The sequence below is a fragment of the Ceratotherium simum genome, chromosome 8 (genome assembly GCF_057802395.1).
Source record: "Ceratotherium simum simum isolate JZ-2026a chromosome 8, ASM5780239v1, whole genome shotgun sequence".
Classification (NCBI taxonomy): Eukaryota; Metazoa; Chordata; class Mammalia; order Perissodactyla; family Rhinocerotidae; genus Ceratotherium; species Ceratotherium simum.
In genome coordinates, this window is record NC_141907.1 from 72,751,284 (window position 1) to 72,769,017 (window position 17,734).

The 17,734-nt window shown below is 39.9% G+C and overlaps 1 protein-coding gene across 6 annotated transcripts in view; it reads left to right on the forward strand.

Annotated features, from left to right (window-relative positions):
* HERC3 (HECT and RLD domain containing E3 ubiquitin protein ligase 3) overlaps window positions 1-17,734 on the forward strand; it is a 106,095-nt gene that overhangs the window by 38,401 nt on the left and 49,960 nt on the right. For all 6 annotated transcript variants that reach the window (XM_087434581.1, XM_087434578.1, XM_087434579.1 and 3 more), the window contains 7 exons: window positions 6,468-6,627; window positions 11,057-11,133; window positions 11,963-12,184; window positions 13,176-13,267; window positions 14,036-14,166; window positions 14,752-14,912; window positions 16,876-16,952. In XM_087434581.1, the coding sequence (XP_087290707.1) occupies window positions 6,468-6,627; window positions 11,057-11,133; window positions 11,963-12,184; window positions 13,176-13,267; window positions 14,036-14,166; window positions 14,752-14,912; window positions 16,876-16,952 (920 nt within the window). The remainder of the gene's footprint in view (window positions 1-6,467; window positions 6,628-11,056; window positions 11,134-11,962; window positions 12,185-13,175; window positions 13,268-14,035; window positions 14,167-14,751; window positions 14,913-16,875; window positions 16,953-17,734) is intronic.

Genomic DNA, 17,734 nt, shown 5'->3' on the forward strand with positions numbered 1-17,734 from the left:
CCCCTGAGCTGTGTATTTGTGGCTCTGATCCTACTTGGCATATAAGTGACTTTGAGAACTGAACTAACAAATAGACCAGGACCCAGGTTTCAGACTGTCCACTATGTGGTGCATGCAGGGCACAAATCTGAATAGCACTGCAAAAGCTTTGAAAACTAAAACAAAATTAACATTCTCCAGAAGATTTAAATAAGAGCCATGGTCTTACAACATAATATTCAAAATGTTCATGGTATAATCCAGAATTACTTTGCATATGAAAACCCAGGAAAATCTCAAGTAGCACAAGAAGAGACAATTAACAGATGCCAATGCTGGAATGGCACAGGTGTTGGGATTATTGGATGAAGACCCTAAAGCAGCTGTTATACAGATGTTCCAACAAGCTGACTCAAACTCTTATGAAACAAATGGAAAAGTAACATTCAGTGAAGAAATAGATGATATAACGAAGAACCAATACAATAACCAAAATGAAAAACTCATTGGATGGCCTCAATAGCAGAATAGAGGTGACAGAGGAAAGAATCAGTGAAATTGAAGATAAATCAGTAGAAATTAAGCAATCTGAATAACAGAGATAAAAAAGATTGAGAAAGAAAATAAACAGAATTTCAGGGAGCTGTGGTACAAGAACAAAGGCCTAACATTCATGTCATTGGAGTCCCAGCAGGAGAGGAGAAAGAGTATTGTGCTGAAAATAATAACAGCTGCAAAGTTTCTAAGTTTGGCGAAAGACGTAAACAGATTCAAGAAGTCCAGTAAACCCAAGCAAGATAAACCCAAAGAAATCCAGACTCAGACGGATCACAATCAAACTTCTGAAAACTAAAGACAAAGAAAATGCTTGGAAGCAGCCAGAGAAAAACAGCATATTACCTATAGGGGAAATAATGATTCAAATAACTGAATTTCACCCCCGAAACTATGGAGGCCATAAGTGGCACGGCATTTTTAAAGTGCTGAAAGAAAAGAAATCAACCCAGGATTCCGTATCCAGCAAAAGTAGCCTTCATAAGTGAAGGTGAAACAGAGGTGTTCTCAGATGGAGGAGAGTCCTTTGGAAGTTCTTTAGACAGAAGAGAAGTGATACCAGAAGGAATATTGGAACATCAGAAATGAAGGGAAAGCAACAAAATAGTAGATATCTGGGTAAATATAATAGACTATTCTCTTCTTGAGTTCTTGAAAATATATTTGATGACTGAAAGCAAAAAGTGTAAAATTGTGATGGAGTTTTCAATATATGCAGATGTAATGTTTAAGACTACTGTAACTTAAAGGGGAGGGGTAAAGGCATCTGTATGATGGTAAGCTTTCTACATTCCACTTGAAATGGTAAAGTTTTGATTCTATGTAGACTCTGAAAAGATAAATATTTATATTATAATCCCTATAGCTATCACTTAAGTAAGTATACAAAAAGATATAGTAAAAAATACACATTAAAAAGGAATACTAGAAAATGTTTAAATAATGCAAAAGAAGTCAGGAATGAGGAAAAAGAGCAATAAAAAATAGAGGGAACAAACAGAAAACAAATAATAAAAAGGTAGGTAAAAAATCTGAACATATCAATAATTATATTAAAGGTAGTCAAAGAAACAATCAAAATACAGATATTATCATATTAAATTTTAAAAAATAACCCCACCATATGCTGTGTATAAGAAACTGAGTTCAGAAATAATAATATAGAAAGGTTAAAATACTCACTCCTGGGTATTTACTCCAGAGAAAGGAAAACTTATTCTCACACAAGAACCTGTACAGGAATATTTATTGCATCTCTATTTATAATCACTAAAAACTGGAAACGATGCTTTGTGCTACATCCGTAATACAATGGAATACTACTCACTAATAAAAGGGAACAAACTATTGATACATGCAGCAACTTGGATGCATCTCAGAGGCATTATATTGAGTGAAAGAATCCAGTCTTAAAAGGTTAGATGCTATATGATTGCATTTACGTGACAGTAGTGAAAATATGAAACTGTAGGGATAGAAAACAGATCGTGATCTCCAGAGTTAGGGATGAGGAGAGACTATAATTAAGGAATAGCACAAGGGACTTTTTTGGGGTGATGGAACTGTTCTGTATCTTGATAGTGGCAGTGGTTGCATGTGCTTAAATTCATAGAATTGTACACTAAAGAAAAGTTGGTTTTACTGTATGATAATTAAAAATTAGGAAAAAAGCTGACTCTGGTTTGAGCGCTTTGGCTCAGGAACAAGGTAGAATTCCTTCTGTGGAGATAACTCGCTTATGGGAGGGGGTGGTCACTTTAAATTGTGAGTTGTTATGGAGTTGAGACCCCACTAGGTGTAGCCCAGGTCCTTCAAAATGTTTAGATGAAAATAATTATGAAAATAGTTGGAATATGTTAGGAACAGGACCTTTCAGACACAGAACCAAAGAAACTGAGGGAGAGAGCGCCTCGTCATGTTGTGGGAGGCCAGGGGCCCCCAGGAGGAATGATGTGCACTAGGAAGTTCTCTTTGTTGGGAACTGCAGGGGACCTTGGGTTATATTCTGTTTTGATTGGTTTGCTGAGGTAAAGTTTATTTCCATCACCCCAAACCTTCCGTAAAAATCTGCTGCACCCCTCAGACTGGGTTGACAGTAACTTTGGAGAAAAACTGCCAGGAGAGAGCAGAGAGTAGCAGCAGGAAGCGAGATGTGAACTCGGGTTGAGAGTTCTGTGGTAAACTGAAGTCAGGGTTGGGGTGCACCTGAGGACTTAGAATCCACAGAACAGCAGGATGAAGCGCTGGGTTTCCCACAGTGTGCTCTGACTTTTGTTGTCTAGTATTAAAGAAAACTCTAATCTTAGAGTAGACAATTTGGAGAAATTTGCAAAGAAGACATCTAAGTGATGAAAGTTGAATCCCCTTTGGCATACCAATCACTGACATTTAATTTATTTTACTATAGTTTTATTATTAAAAATGTAGTACCAAATATTGATCAGTAATTTTGTACATTCTGTATACTTTCCATCCAACTACTCTTATTGTTAACTGCAAACTATTGGATATATTTCTCATTTGAACAGACAGTAAGAGTCAATTGCCCATTATCCATAACTAGATTTAACTAAAGTAGTTAGTTCATAGTTGCTTTTACCAATTTAAAATCTGCCTCGTCCTTTTCCATGAAGGAAGACATTTAGCTGTGGATAACAGAAAGTCCTGGGCTCCAGTCCTGGCTGCACCACTCATTCATTGTGAACCTTGGCCAAATCACATAACTTTTTCTGATCTGGGCTTTATTGTAGAACCCTTGCCTCACAGGGCTGTTTCAAGGATGAAGTAAGTATCAGCATCATCCGTCTACCCGCTAGGCTCATATCTTCCTTCTCTATTACCACCCTTTGATGGTTTAATGCCCACTTTACTGTTAACTTGAAAATACATAAAAAATTATGATGGGCTCAAAAGCCAAGTAGAAGTAATCCTAATAATATAAGTCCACTGAACTGCTGCCTTGCTTGAAGCAGCATTCCACGTTTGCCACTGTTCTGCCCTGTTACCTTGGCTCATTCAGAGTTGATAACATTGCTAAAGACTTCTAAAGACTTTAAAGTGTTGCTATGAGAGGATCAGAGAGAAAATATACTTTTATCCTCAAAAAATGCCAAATATTTCTTCAGTGTGTTTAATTATTTTAACGTGTGGGTTGAGGTTCTGTCATGATCTGCAAAATATAGCGTGTAGTCTTGACAGAATGAATCAGAAGAGACTGCATGTGGAAACGTGCACCACAGCCTGAATGTTCCCAAGTGGGGCAGGGGTGTTTTCAGGGAGGTTTGAATAAAGCATTCAGTGGCTCATTGGCCTGACCTAGGGAGTAGATTCTAGAAGAGTGGTTATAATTTCACTCTAACAGATCCCCAGTGTGAATCAGATGAGTTCAGTTTTCTGGCTAGAAGAAATAAAATAAGTTGGATTTGGTTCAACCAGTGGGTTAATTCTCCACAAGTCTTTGCATTACTGAACAGTACCCCTGCCTTTGGGGCTGCAAGTTTTGTTGTTGTGGTGACAATAGTTTGATGTCTCTTTTGGTGGCTGCTATGTGAGGGGACAGTATTTGGTTTGCTTAGGGCTTACCTGACTGGGAGTAAATGGTACTGGGAATCTAGACATGTCCTTTTGAGGCTACTCAGCTGTGGGAAACGAGATCAAGAGAGATGCTGTTGACAGATTTTGAGGCCAGGAAATAGGCGGCAGATGAGGTGGAGAGTGTCCTGTCCGACAGTGGAGAAACGTTTGGTGTCATGTTAGGCCGTATGCTAACATCCAGCTGGGAAAGGCTAATGGTAGGCATAGGTCAGGGATTGGGGGGCAGGCCTCAGTCACGGCTGAGGGATCAGGCAGGTACCCAGGCCTGGGAGAACATATAGGCTGCCCAAGTCCTGGAACTATGCTACAAGGCGGAAATTTGGTCAGAGGAGTAGTGTCTGAATCACCTGAGCTACTTTGGTAGGAGTTGTACATTTTTCCAAAGATAGGATGTTCTTAGTGTGTGGGGCAAGGCTGATTTGGGAGGTAGGGCTGAATAGTGAATAGAGGTTAAAGGAGATGGGCAATGAGAACAACAAGAGTTACAGCATCTTTCAGGAGATTTCTCTGACATGAGCATATTTTCAGCCACTTAATTTTAAAAAAGAATTTTTGTTTCCAAATAATATATTTACATGAACTATGTTTAGGTCAAATAGTGGTTCCCTGCCTCACCTGTCCGCACCCTTGAGTTTCACTCACAGAAGCTGTCACTTTCAACTCTCTTAGCTCTTTCTTTTGGTATTTACCTTTATATTTCTAAATAACATACTTATAATACTATTTCTTGATTTTTTTTCAATATTGTATATAATCTAGAGAGTTCCCACTGGGGAAGATTAGCATTCTTTTATATTATCCACCCATCCTTTCCTCTTCCTCACCCCTAGACGCTCATCCTTTACCAAATAGTTGATTTTTTAAAATCAAGTTTGACAATTAGATTTTTAACTATGTAAATGTATATTTATTTGGTTATTATTATTTTATGTACCATGGCTTTTATTTCCTGTAAAACATATAGTGTTTCCTGGAGTTATTTCATTTTTTTCTTTTGCATAGTAACCTCTATATTCTCCAAGAGAACTGTAAAACTCATAATAATATAAAGCTCATCAGATTGTATTTCATTTTTCACCTTGGAGATATTCCTCCCACTTTGCTTCATAGGCTTGCTGCGTAGCTGTCTTGGAAATATTCTTCACTTCTTCCTATGGAAGAGTCCCATTTCCTGGGTGCTGAATCTTCCCTTGTTTTGGAGGCATGATCTTATGGTAACTTTCTGAGAAAGGCAGGATGGGAGGTAAAATATTTTGAGAGCCTTAAATGCTTGCAAGTTGTTCTTTTTTCCCCTTTCCTCACATCTGATTCATAGTTGGCTAGGTATAGAATTCTTGGTTGGAAGTCGTTTTCCCTCAGAGTTATGAAGGCATTGCTCTGTCGTCTTCTAGTTTACAGCATTGCTTCTGAGAAATCTGATGCTGTTGTGATCCCTGTTCTATTGTATACAAACTGTTTTCCTTTTGAAACTTTTAGAATCTTTTTTGGTGTTTTGAAGTTTCAGGATGAAGTGCTCCTGAAGTGGGTCTTTTATCAGCCATTATTGTGAGCCCTTGATAGGTCCTTTTTTTCTTTTTTTTTGTTGAAGTGTAATTGATGATAGGTCTTTTCAGTGTGAAACCACATAGATCCCTGCACGATCTGTTTCTTCATAGTTTATTTTCTTCTGTTTATTTTGCTCTTTGTCTTTCATGTTAAACTTCTCCTCTCATATGTGATGATCCCTGACACAGGCTTTTCTACGGAAGAGTGAGGTACTAGGACCTGAGTGGAGCTGTGTGTGGGCAAGGCTTGTTAACCAGCGGGAAGCCGGGCATTTCAATGGGAGAGTCACAAATGTCAGTATCTGTGGGTCTTTTCTTTTGGGCCAGTTTTCTCAGAGAAATCCTCCTGTCTCCTGGCTAGATGTCTGTGAGGCTGTGTTCTGGAACTGAGGGGAGAAGGTGTTTTCTGGATGTGGGAGTGGGAGGTTTTGGGGAGGGGTCTCATTTCCGAGGCAGACTTAGTCCCACTGCTTTTAGTAATATGCCTCATTCCCACTCACATTTGGGCTTCTCTGGTTCAATATCTCCAAATATTAAACCTTCTCGCTTCTCCCTGGAGAGAAGCAGCAGGCACATGAGGGAACATCTGGGATTTGTGTGCTGCTACAGGTGTGTGTGTTACCCAGTGTAGCTAGGATCTAAACTGATAGCTTTGAGAGACATAAAACTTATAGTCTTTATAAATACACAGATTTAGTGGTTTTCTTCAAAAAAATAAAACTGCCTAGGAAGATAATTCTGTGTAATTCCTGTCTCTGGATATACATTTTCCTCCTCTGGTTTGGTCTCTTTCAGAGCAAATTGGAGCCTTGGCAGATCAGCACATTGTCCATGTGGCGTGTGGCGAGTCCCACAGTCTGGCCCTCAGCGACCGGGGCCAACTGTTTTCTTGGGGTGCGGGGAGTGATGGTCAGCTAGGACTCATGACTACTGAGGATTCCGTGGCAGTGCCCAGGTAAGAATGTCACAGACAGAAGGCTGGGTTCTCAAATGTCAGTTGTTGTAAATTTATTTCCTGTTGTTGCTTTGTTAGACTCTTTGTTTTTGGTTCTGCTTTCTTCATTTAATTGCAATTTCCTTTGTGCCACTGCTGTGCCCTAAACTGTTAGAGTGCTTGTCACAAAAATTGTAATTATTTATAGAAGTGTTTCTATCTCCCATTAAAAAATGTGAGTTAGGGCCGGCCCCGTGGCTTGGTGGTTAAGTGCTCGCGCTCCGATGCTGGTGGCCTGGGTTCGGATCCCGGGCGCACACGGAGGCACCACTTCTCTGTCCATCCTGAGGCCGAGTCCCACATACAGCAACTAGAAGGATATGCAGCTGTGACATACAACTATCTACTGGGGCTTTGGGGCGGGGGGGGGGAATTCTTTAAAAAAAAAAAAAAAAATGTGAGTTGGGGGGCCGGCCTGGTGGCGTTAGCAGTTAAGTGCGCGTGTTCCGTTTTGGCAGCCCGGGGTTCGCAGGTTCAGATCCGGGGTGCGCACAGATGCACTGCTCATCAAGCCATGCTGTGGCAGCGTCCCGTATAAAGTAGAGGAAGATGGGCGCGGATGTTAGCCCAGCGCCAATCTTCCTCAGCAAAAAAAAAGAGGAAGATTGGCAACGGATGTTAGCCTAGGGTTAATCTTCCTCACAAAAGAAAAAAAATGTGAATTGGTTGGGAACTGTACTTTTATTTTATTTTATTTTTTGTGAGGAAGATCAGGCCTGTGCTAACATCTGCCAATCCTCCTCTTTTCTGCTGAGGAAGACCAGCCCTCGGCTAACATCCGTGCCCATCTTCCTCCACTTTATATGGGACGCCACCATAGCATGGCTTGCCAAGTGGTGCATCGGTGCGTGTCCGGGATCCAAACTGGTGAACCCCGGGCTGCCACAGCGGAGAGCGTGCACTTAACCGCTTGCGCCACTGTGCCGGCCCGTGTACTTTTATTTATTCTAGTAGCCTAGTTGCTAGCAGAGTGCCTGGAACTTAATAAATGTTTGAATAAAAAAAGCATCTTTTTACATGATGGACTTATTAAGCTTTAACTTAAAATTGCAAGTCTAAATCAATTACTCAATTAAGCACTTTAAACTAGAATCATAAGGCTGACCTGTTACTCTAATAATAGGCCAAATTACCTTAAGCATTGTGAACAGCTAAAATACCAAATGTACATAAATTCTTTAACACAAAAAGACTAATTCAGTGCTTTTGAGTCTCTTAAGTTTTTACTTAATGCTGCTTCACCACTAGAAAACATCCAACATACTGCGGTTACTTGCAGGTGGACTTTTTGGAGGTGGTGTCTCAGTTTGTTGAGGGTTCTTAATGACCAAAGAGGCCGCCGGTTTATTTCCTTCATTTAATTCCTGTTCCTTTATACTACAAACGTACAGCATACCCCTTTTGTGGTACTTGTCACATTCTTTGTAACTGTTGATTTAATGACTATTTTTAGTGCAACACTGGGAGCTCTTGATGGCAGGAAACCTGCATTATTCATTTTAGCATCACCATAGCTGAGGGTGCCCAGCACATACATTGCTCAGTACAAGTCTGTTTAACAAATGGCCTCTCCTCCGCTGCCCAATTACTGTCCTCTTTAAAGGACAGTATATTCTTCTTCTTCTTCCTTTTTGCCCTTCTTAGATTTTTGTCTCTTTAATCAAAAGCTGTTTTAAGGAAAAGAGGAACATGGAGGCAAGAGTGATTAGATTCGCTTCCTGATTTAGAACAGGTAATGTCTTGGATTCATTTCTTCCAAAAATTAATTTAATTTTGGAGGAAGAGGGAGAGTGGTAGTAAGAAAAAAGGGGAGCTATAATTTTAATGAAATTGTGTGTAATATTAGGGGAAAGATTTATAACATTAATGACAAGAGTATTTCATTTGTTGATGACCAAAGACTCAAGTTAAGATTTTTAGTGGCATTTCATTTCTAAAAATGAATAATCTGTGTTATAGTAGCAATTTAATTTTCATTAGTCACATCTAAATTACGGATGACTTCCAAGGCTTTGGTTTGTGTATAATTTTATATTACAAGTTAATTGAAGTAAATTCATTAATTCATGCCTTAGTGTTGTGGAAAGTAACATAGCTTTGAAGTCTAACAGCCTCAGATTCTGATACTGGCTCTATTACTTATTAGGTGAGTGACCTTGGGCAAATTGTTTAACTTCTCTAAGCCTCGGTTTCCTAACTTAAAAATGTAATTATATATCGTGTGCCTTACAAAGTTATTGAGAGGATAGAATGAGATGAGTAGGTGAAACACACTATATACTTGCACTGTATAATACCCCTCCTCTCCGCCTCAAGAGTGTCATTTCCCTATTGTTTATCTTTCTCCTTTCGACCTACTTCTTTCTGTAACTGTGGTTGTGAAGGCTGTGACAAGAGTAATGTTGACCCATAAAGGGAGAATTGTGCAGAACTTGAGTGGACACTGGCCAGGAAAAAGGGCTGTTCCTGCATAACATTTCTGGAACATTGGTCCCCTAGGCAGTAATGCATTTTCCAATTTTAAAAACTAGTGGGCTTCTACAAACTATTGATATGTGCAACAGCTTGGATGAATGTCCAGGGAATTATTCTGAGTGAAAAAAAACCAATCCCAAAAGGTTACCTACTGTATGATTTCATTTATATAACCTTCTTGAAATGACAGTTTTAGAGATGGAGGATAGATGAGTGGTTGCTAGGGGCGAGGGACAGCGGAGGGGAGGAGTGGTTATAAAAGCACACCACGAGGACCTCTCCTGGTGTTGGGACCGTTCAGTATCCTGACTGTGGTGGTCGATATGTGAACCTACACACATATACTTAACACACACATGGAAATGAGTACTAAGAAAACTGGGGAAATATGAATAAGATTGATAGATTGTATTAATGTCAGTATCCTGGTTATGATATTATACTAAAGTTTTGCAAAATGTCACCGTTGGGGGAAACTAGACAAGTGTACAAGGGATCTTCTGTGTTATTTCTTATAACTGCCTGTGAATCTACAGTTATCTCAATAAGAAATAGGTGGGTGCTATTTGGTGCTAAATGCATATGTGAACTACATTTTAACTTTTTTATATCTGAGAAAATAAAACATTAACAAAAGCAAAATCTACCGATTCCTCTAAATAAACCCCCCTCCCTGCCCCATCTATCTCCTAAGATACCCCTCTCCTGAGGGCGAGTCCGTCTCACTCCTTTGTTCCCATGGCATACATGTAATGAAGAGGAACATGGCAACTTGGGAACTATTCAAAGAGCAGGAGGTATTCCCAGGCTGCCCACCTCTGTTGGACAGTGCCAGGCACTTTACATGGATTCTGTCATTTAATTCTCACCACAACCCTGTGAAATAGGTACTGTTCTTATCTCTGTCTTTCACGGGAGCAAGCAGAGGAGCGGGATTTGAAAAGTAATCATATGATCTTCCTCTTTACCGTCCTGGGAATTAGGGTTTCGGAGGTATTGCCCTTATTTTTTAAAATTGTGGTAAAATACACATAACGTAAAATTCACCATCTTAACCATTTTTAAGTGTACAGTTCTTTAGTGTTAAGTATGTTCATATTGTTCTGTAACCAATCCTCAGAACTTTTTTATCTTTCAGAAATTAAACTCTATACCCACTAAACAACAACTCCCCATTTCTCCTCTCCCCAGCCCCTGGCAACCACCATTTTGCTTTCTGTTTCTATGACTTTGACTACACTAGGTACCTCATATAAGTGGAATCATACAATATTTGTCTTTTGGGGACTGGATTATTTTACTTAGCATAATGTCCTCAAGTTTCATCCATGTTGTAGCATGTGTCAGAATTTCTTTTATTTTTAAGGCTGATTAATATTCCATTGTATGTGTATGCCACATTTTGTTTATCCATTCATCTGTTGATGGACTTGGGTTTGTTTACCTTTTGGCCATTGTGAATAAGGCTGCTCTGAACGTGGGTGTACAAATATCTCTTTGAGACTCTGCCTTCAATTCCTTTGGATCTATACTCAGATGTGGAATTGCTGGATCATGGCATTGCTCTCATTTTGAAAGCCATTTAGACACCAGCCGTATTCTTAGGATGTCTCTTCTGTAGCTTACTCCATTTGTCCCTGAATTGCAGCTCACAGGTGAGAATTAACAGAGGGTTGTGGTAATGGGTTTAAGTGCAGAAGAGTTTTTTTTTTTTTTTAAACAGTAACTATGTAGGAGGCAGGAAGTTAAGGTGAAAGACGTAATAGAATTATGTCATGTTAGATTATATATTTTATTTTTAAAACTCTTTTAGGAAAGATGATGTTATTTATTACAATTGTTTGATTTAGTTGGGAATGTGTCTGATCGTTGTTTGTGAATGCCCTTCTTAAGAAGAAAGCCTTTTCTGTTTCAGGTTAATACAGAAGCTGAACCAGCAGACAATATTACAAGTTTCCTGTGGCAACTGGCATTGCCTGGCTCTTGCAGCTGGTAATATAACATTAAAATATATGCTAATGTTATGTTAATTTTGAAACCATTTCTCTTTGCCTATTTGTGTGATATTATTTAACTGGAAACTTTTGACTGACTGGTTAGGATCTGTGCATTCCTGTGGGACAGTGGCAGTTCTCGGGCAGCCTTTGTGTAGCTCATACTTTGTCAGGGTGTGGATGATGAAGAAGGCGGTTGTCATTGTGGCCCCAGCTCTCGCAGGGGAAGAGGAGCAGGAGGCAGGACTGTACTTAACTGTTCTTGAGCGTACATAAGGTTGGTTTTTTTCAGCTACAGCCTACTATTTAAGCTACATTCCACTATCAAGCTCCCAAATAAATGAAAAAAAAACGAGTTAGAGAAACCTAAGCCAGCAAATAATGCTGTATTCTATGTTAGAATAAATTTGAGGGGAAGTGTGCACCAGCAAGTCGTGCTCGATGCTCTGTGGTGTAATCCAGGTCATAGCTGGACCTTGTGAAGTCCTGGGTCTCGTGGTCAGAACTAATTCAGCTTGCTTAGTGGATCTAAGCCTGGTAACTCTCCTTCAAAACTGAATTGACTTAAACATTTAACTTTGTATAAATGTTAATAGCCTTTGGAGGGTAATAAGACTCAGCTTCTCTCTCTGTTGTCAGGACAAGTGGGAGTTTTGGTTATCGCCGTCTTACAACATGAAGTGTCTCTGTTCCCTTGCTCTTGGTGCCTGTAGGGGGTCAACTAACAAATGACCCTACTGGACAACCATATTGTTCTAATGACATTATTTTTGTGGATGGAACTTGTATCATTTCTGGAAATACACCTTATCCTGTTCTTATTTCAGATGGTCAGTTCTTCACCTGGGGAAAGAACAGCCATGGACAGCTGGGCCTGGGGAAGGAGTTCCCCTCCCAAGCCAGCCCGCAGAGGGTGAGGTCTCTGGAGGGCATCCCTCTGGCTCAGGTGGCTGCAGGAGGGGCCCACAGCTTTGCCCTGTCTCTCTCAGGAGCCGTTTTTGGCTGGGGCATGAATAACGCAGGGCAGCTCGGGCTCAGTGATGAAGAAGGTAGGTAAACTCTTCATATGTACCTCCTGGGTTCAAAAGCACATTCATTTGTTTAACACATGCTTCTTGAGGGTCTACTATGTGCTGGACCCGTGTTAGGTACTAAGGGTACAGCAGCGAACGAAACAGACAACACCCTGGCTTAGTGGAGATTGCATGCTATTGGGTGGAAGCAAAACAACAAACCAGTAAATATATGGTGTGTCAGAGAGTTTGAGGGGAAAGTTTCCTGTTTTACATAAGGTGGTCAGGGAGGGCATCTCTGATCAGATGATGTCTGAGCAGAGCCCTGTAGGAAGTCAGGTAGGAAATGAGATGTGTAGGTATCTGGGCGAAGAATGTTCCAGTCGAAGAGAACAGGATGAACAGAGGCTCTGATGCAGGAAGATACGGGGTGTGCTCAGGAGTGGAGTGAGCCAGGGGAAGAGGGGGGTGATGTAGACTCATTTATGTAGGGCCCGGTGGGGCACGGTAAGGATTTTGGCTTCTTCTCTTGGTGAGAAGGGAAGACACTGAGGGTTTTGAGGAAAACAGTGATCCAATTTGACTTGGGCTATAGTGGGTCCATGGGGAAGCTGGGAGACCAGTTTGGAGGTAGTGGAAATAAAGTTGGATTTTGTATGTACTTTGAAGATGGGGCCAATTGGTTTTGCTCATTGTTGGGTGTGTGATTTGAAATAAAGAGAGGAAAAGCTAGAAGGATAAGGTTGCCATTTATGAAGTGAGGAAAACTGTGTGTGTGTGTGTGTGTGTGTGTGTGTGTGTGGCAGGGAGTGGGTGGGCAGAGTCAGGGAGTGTGGTGACACCATGAGTTGGCTTTTAGACATATTAAAAATGAGATATCTGTTAGACATCCAAGTGGAGGTGTAGGCAGGGACCTGAATATGTGAGTCACGAATCCAAGGGGACCCCAAATTCACACTAAGATAGCTGTGTATATTTCATCTCAAAGGCAAATGGTAGTGACATTCTGATATTTCTCTTATTCTAGATCGAGAGTCTCCTTGCCATGTGAAACTCTTACGAACGCAAAAAGTTGTCTATATTAGTTGTGGAGAAGAACACACAGCAGTTCTCACAAAAGTAAGGGACTCTGGAGTGTTCTGGTTTGTTCTGTGGCGCTTTGGTGCTGGGTATGACATGGATGATTCTCATTGCTTGCTTATTTTTATAGTGTTTTTTAGAGAGAGTAGTGATGGTGTTTAAAAATAGTTCAACATAAATAACCTTAAAATATGTATAGCAACATTCTGTGTTCTTTTAAAACAAGCCATTTAAATTTGTAAAAAAGAAAGAGCAATGTAATTAATGTTGTAAAATTATCAACCTATTTCTTTTGCTTCTAAAGCAGTCACATCTAGAGAGAATGAAAATGTATTTTCATGTTGAACAAATACTATTATAGATTCACTTTAATAAAATGCCTTAGTGTTTGTTCAAGTACAGCTGCTAAAAATATCTTACTTACCAAGGATTTTGTGGAGACTTTAATTTCTTAAATATGAGTGATCATGCACTTAAATATGAATGATCATTTCTGTCTCTGTTTCTCCTTTTTTTGTTTTGCTTCCTAACACATCATTGTACTTTTAAACAATTTTCAAAATTTACGGATGGCACACGTTCGCTTGAGCAGTGCTTTGTTCCGTAAAGTCTTAAATAGTCTTAAGTTCCTCTTTTATTATTTTTCTGTTTAATGAACATTCCAAAGAAGTGATTCTGGCTAAGTATCAAGTGAGCGTAGTGTCCTTGTACAGACCATTGTGATGTGAACTGTGTATACAGAAGTCTTTAGAGGAGTGCAGTCAAACTCAGATATGGTGCAGTCACGTGGTATTTGTTCCTTGTTAGAGTGGAGGTGTGTTTACCTTTGGTGCTGGTTCCTGCGGGCAACTCGGACATGATTCCATGAATGATGAGGTTAATCCAAGAAGAGTTCTAGAGCTGATGGGCAGTGAAGTCACTCAGATTGCTTGTGGCAGGTGAGTGCTCCTACGAGCTTCCTAGTGTCTGTTAAGACCCAGAAATGGATCTTGTCTTTGTAGTGATGGAGAATGTGGTTAGACCCAACCGCCATCATTTTAAGAAATCTTAACTGCGTGCACATCTACAGTGAAAGTTTGGAGAGAGTCAGATCTGAGCAGGGTGTGGCAAGGAAGGGTTTTAGATAGGCAGAGCAACATGGGGACATTAGGCTTCTTTTGGGATAAAGAGCAGCAGGATATAGGGAAGAAATGAAGAAAGGAAAGTGAGAGAGCCTCTAAGAACTTCTTAGAAATTTTGCCTGGTCCACCCTCCTTCTTCCCTCTCATCCCATAGTCCAATTCAGCAGGCCGTTCAGCTCTTTCCAAGTTTTGCCATCCTCCCATGACCTCGAGTGTCAGAGGAGGACAGTATTATGGAGAGCCAGCCACTGCACAAGAGGCACCTGTAATTATGGAGGAGGATTTCTGGGGACACCCCTAGAAATTGCTGTGCTCACATGTGGCAGTTAAAAGTCCGAGTCTGAGTTTATGTCCGTATCAGTAGAAACTACGCTATGGTTAATTTAAATTATTTTTCCCTAGACAACACACCCTAGCCTTTGTGCCTTCTTCTGGACTCATCTATGCATTTGGTTGTGGAGCAAGAGGTCAATTAGGAACTGGACATACTTGTAACGTGAAATGCCCGTCTCCTGTGAAAGGTTACTGGGCTGCGCATAGTGGCCAGCTTTCAGCCAGAGCTGGTAAGAGTGATTTTCATTGGAATTTAATGATAATTTAAATGATAAAAACAATCGTTTTTAGAGCATGTTTCTGTTTTTTACCTTGAGGTCTTTTGGAGGGAATGAATATGAGGTATTTTAACATCAGTCAACAAGTATTTGCGTACTAACTATGCATGAGAGTCTGTAGAGATCCTAGAGAATAAATAAAGCAGAAAATGTTATTTTGGCCCCAGGGACCTTGGTGGTGGTGTATAAGTTTTAATTATTGTTGCTAATCATGAAAATTAATGTTTATTGAATGCTTAACCAAGTTCCATACTATGCTAAGCACTCAAAACAACCTTGAGAACTGCTGGTGGTTATCCCCATGTTGGAGATGAGGAAACTGAGTCCTAAGGTGTTGAGTAACTTGCCTGAGATCACAGGGATTCTGGGGGCAGGATTTAAACCCAGGTCATTGTAAAGCCTGTACACCTAACGCTTGTGTTGTTACCTTCCCTTTGCTATTATTGCTATTTTGGTTACAACATGACAGTTCTTTTTATGCCATATTTTTTTCTCTTAAAAAATAGTTGAATAGCACAGTATCCATTTCATTGGAAATCAGAATAAGGCAGTCACTCAGTATGAATGACTTGAAATAAAATCCAGAGGCTGAGCTGGAGCTGCAGAGTCATTAAAGAGAAGCTTGATTTAATAATTCATTTTGATTTTGAAGACTATAAGGTGACAAACCTACAGCTTTATCAGGATTTCTTTTTTAATAATAACCATCCTCGGTCCCCTCCTGGATTATAAGAAGCTTAAGGACAGGGACTGAGTCTTTCCTCTTTGTAAACCTAGCATATAGCGCAGGGCCTGGCCCAATTTCTCACTCAAGAAATATTTATGAAATGAATATATGAGCATCTGAAAATGTAGTGGAACTTAAAATATAAATAAGATTTTTGCTTTGGTGTTGTTACCAAAAGTGAAAAAATGGTTTCGTGTCCTCTTCTCTGTCATTTGTAAATTTCTTTTTCACCAAGGCATTGTTCTCGTGCTAGGAATGCATGTGTTAAAGAAGTATACCAATTTTGAAAACTCGTGTTTTATAGGTTAATTTGAAACCACAAATTTTTGAAGTTTAATTACAACCTAACTTATGTGATCATAAATTTTTGCTTGGATGAATGCCAAAATGATTTTATAACTTAAGTAGGTAAATTTCAATTTATTCTGTAAATGCTGTGGTTTTAGGAACCTTCATGGTAATGTGGGAGCTCAGAGGAAGGCATCAAGGAGTATTCCGGTTAGAGGAAATTTGAGCTGTGTCTTAAAGAATGATTTGGAGTTAGCCAGGTAGAGGCCTCTGAGGGAGTGGGCAGTGGTGAGTACTACAGAATTGCCTAATTCCAGGAGCACTGTTCCAGTCATGCTCTAGGAGGCGCCATTCATGGAGAACACAGTGTGCACTGCGGGTGGTAGACGGAAAAGACCTGAAGATGTGAAATGCTGTGGTGTATTAGAAATAAAAGCAATGTGGCTGTATCACAGTGTCCCCATGGACACAGTGTGATGGGAGATAAGGCAGGGAGTAGGAAATGGAGGTCCTTATATGCCACTCTTCATCATGAAGGGGGCCAGGGACCCCCACACTCAGATGTTGACATTTCTTAGGCATATAGTACTGTTTATAGTAGTGACCGTTTTAAATTTCAGGTCAGTGGCATGACAGAATGCCAACTAGAAACAAGGTCAGGGTTAGCTGGCCGTTGGCGACGGGGTGGAGGTAGGGTGAGAGTGGAGGGTGCTGTTTTATATATTTATTTTTAATTGAAGCAAACAGTCCTGGGCAGAGAGCCAGGAAAGAAAGTTTCTTTTCTGAAATAATTAAAATGGATAGGAAACCATTCTGAAGCACACTTTTGAATATTAGAAAAGGGAATCAAGGAAAAACTTTAGTTATTGAAAAATATACTGTTGAAAATTTTTTTGACAGATCGCTTTAAATATCATATCGTTAAGCAGATCTTCTCCGGAGGAGACCAAACTTTTGTACTTTGCTCCAAATATGAGGTAAAATTTTCTTTTGACTATTATTTTGGGGGTGGAATGATGATGAACCAATATTTACATTAATAAATAATTACATGAAAAAATAATTACGTGAGAGCAGTGTAGCTCTTTGTTTTTACCAACTTTTTCTTATTAAAATAAGCAAACTAAACCTTGAAGAAGTTATCTCCATTTTACTTGCTTGAAGTGTCGATAATTTTCCTGGTATTTTAATCATAGAGTTCTAATTTATAATTTAAAATTATTTATATTTGTTCCAAAAGAAATTTAAGGAGGCCTAGAAAGTTCATACTTGGCATTATTTGACTTTCCATTTCTTTCCTTCCCCATGAAGTAGCAACAGATACTAGGTATTTGAAAACTCAGTGAGTTTCCTTGTTTGATGTGATTGAGTATATGCTAAACATAAGAGATACCACAATATTCAGATATCCTTTCTTACTTGTAGTCTGCTCATAGCACTACACTAAAATCTCCCTCATAGTGTCTGCTGCATCACTGGAGTGGGTGAATGAGGAGGAATGACATTCCAGTATCTTTTGGGAGAGAGAATGCAGTCCAGGTATCTGCCACAGAGCTTTAATTCATTCCCCTCTTCCTGGACAAGGGAAATTGGTCTGAAATTAGCACCACAGACTTGTTTTCTGCCCTCGACACTCGCCCCTGTTCCTGTGCTTTCTCTCCTCTCCTTTCCCTTGCCCATCCTGCTCTTATTCAACAAGTGTTTAGGGAGGACCAACCATATGTGGTGCATTGATCCCATCCTCTCCCGGAGGAGCAGG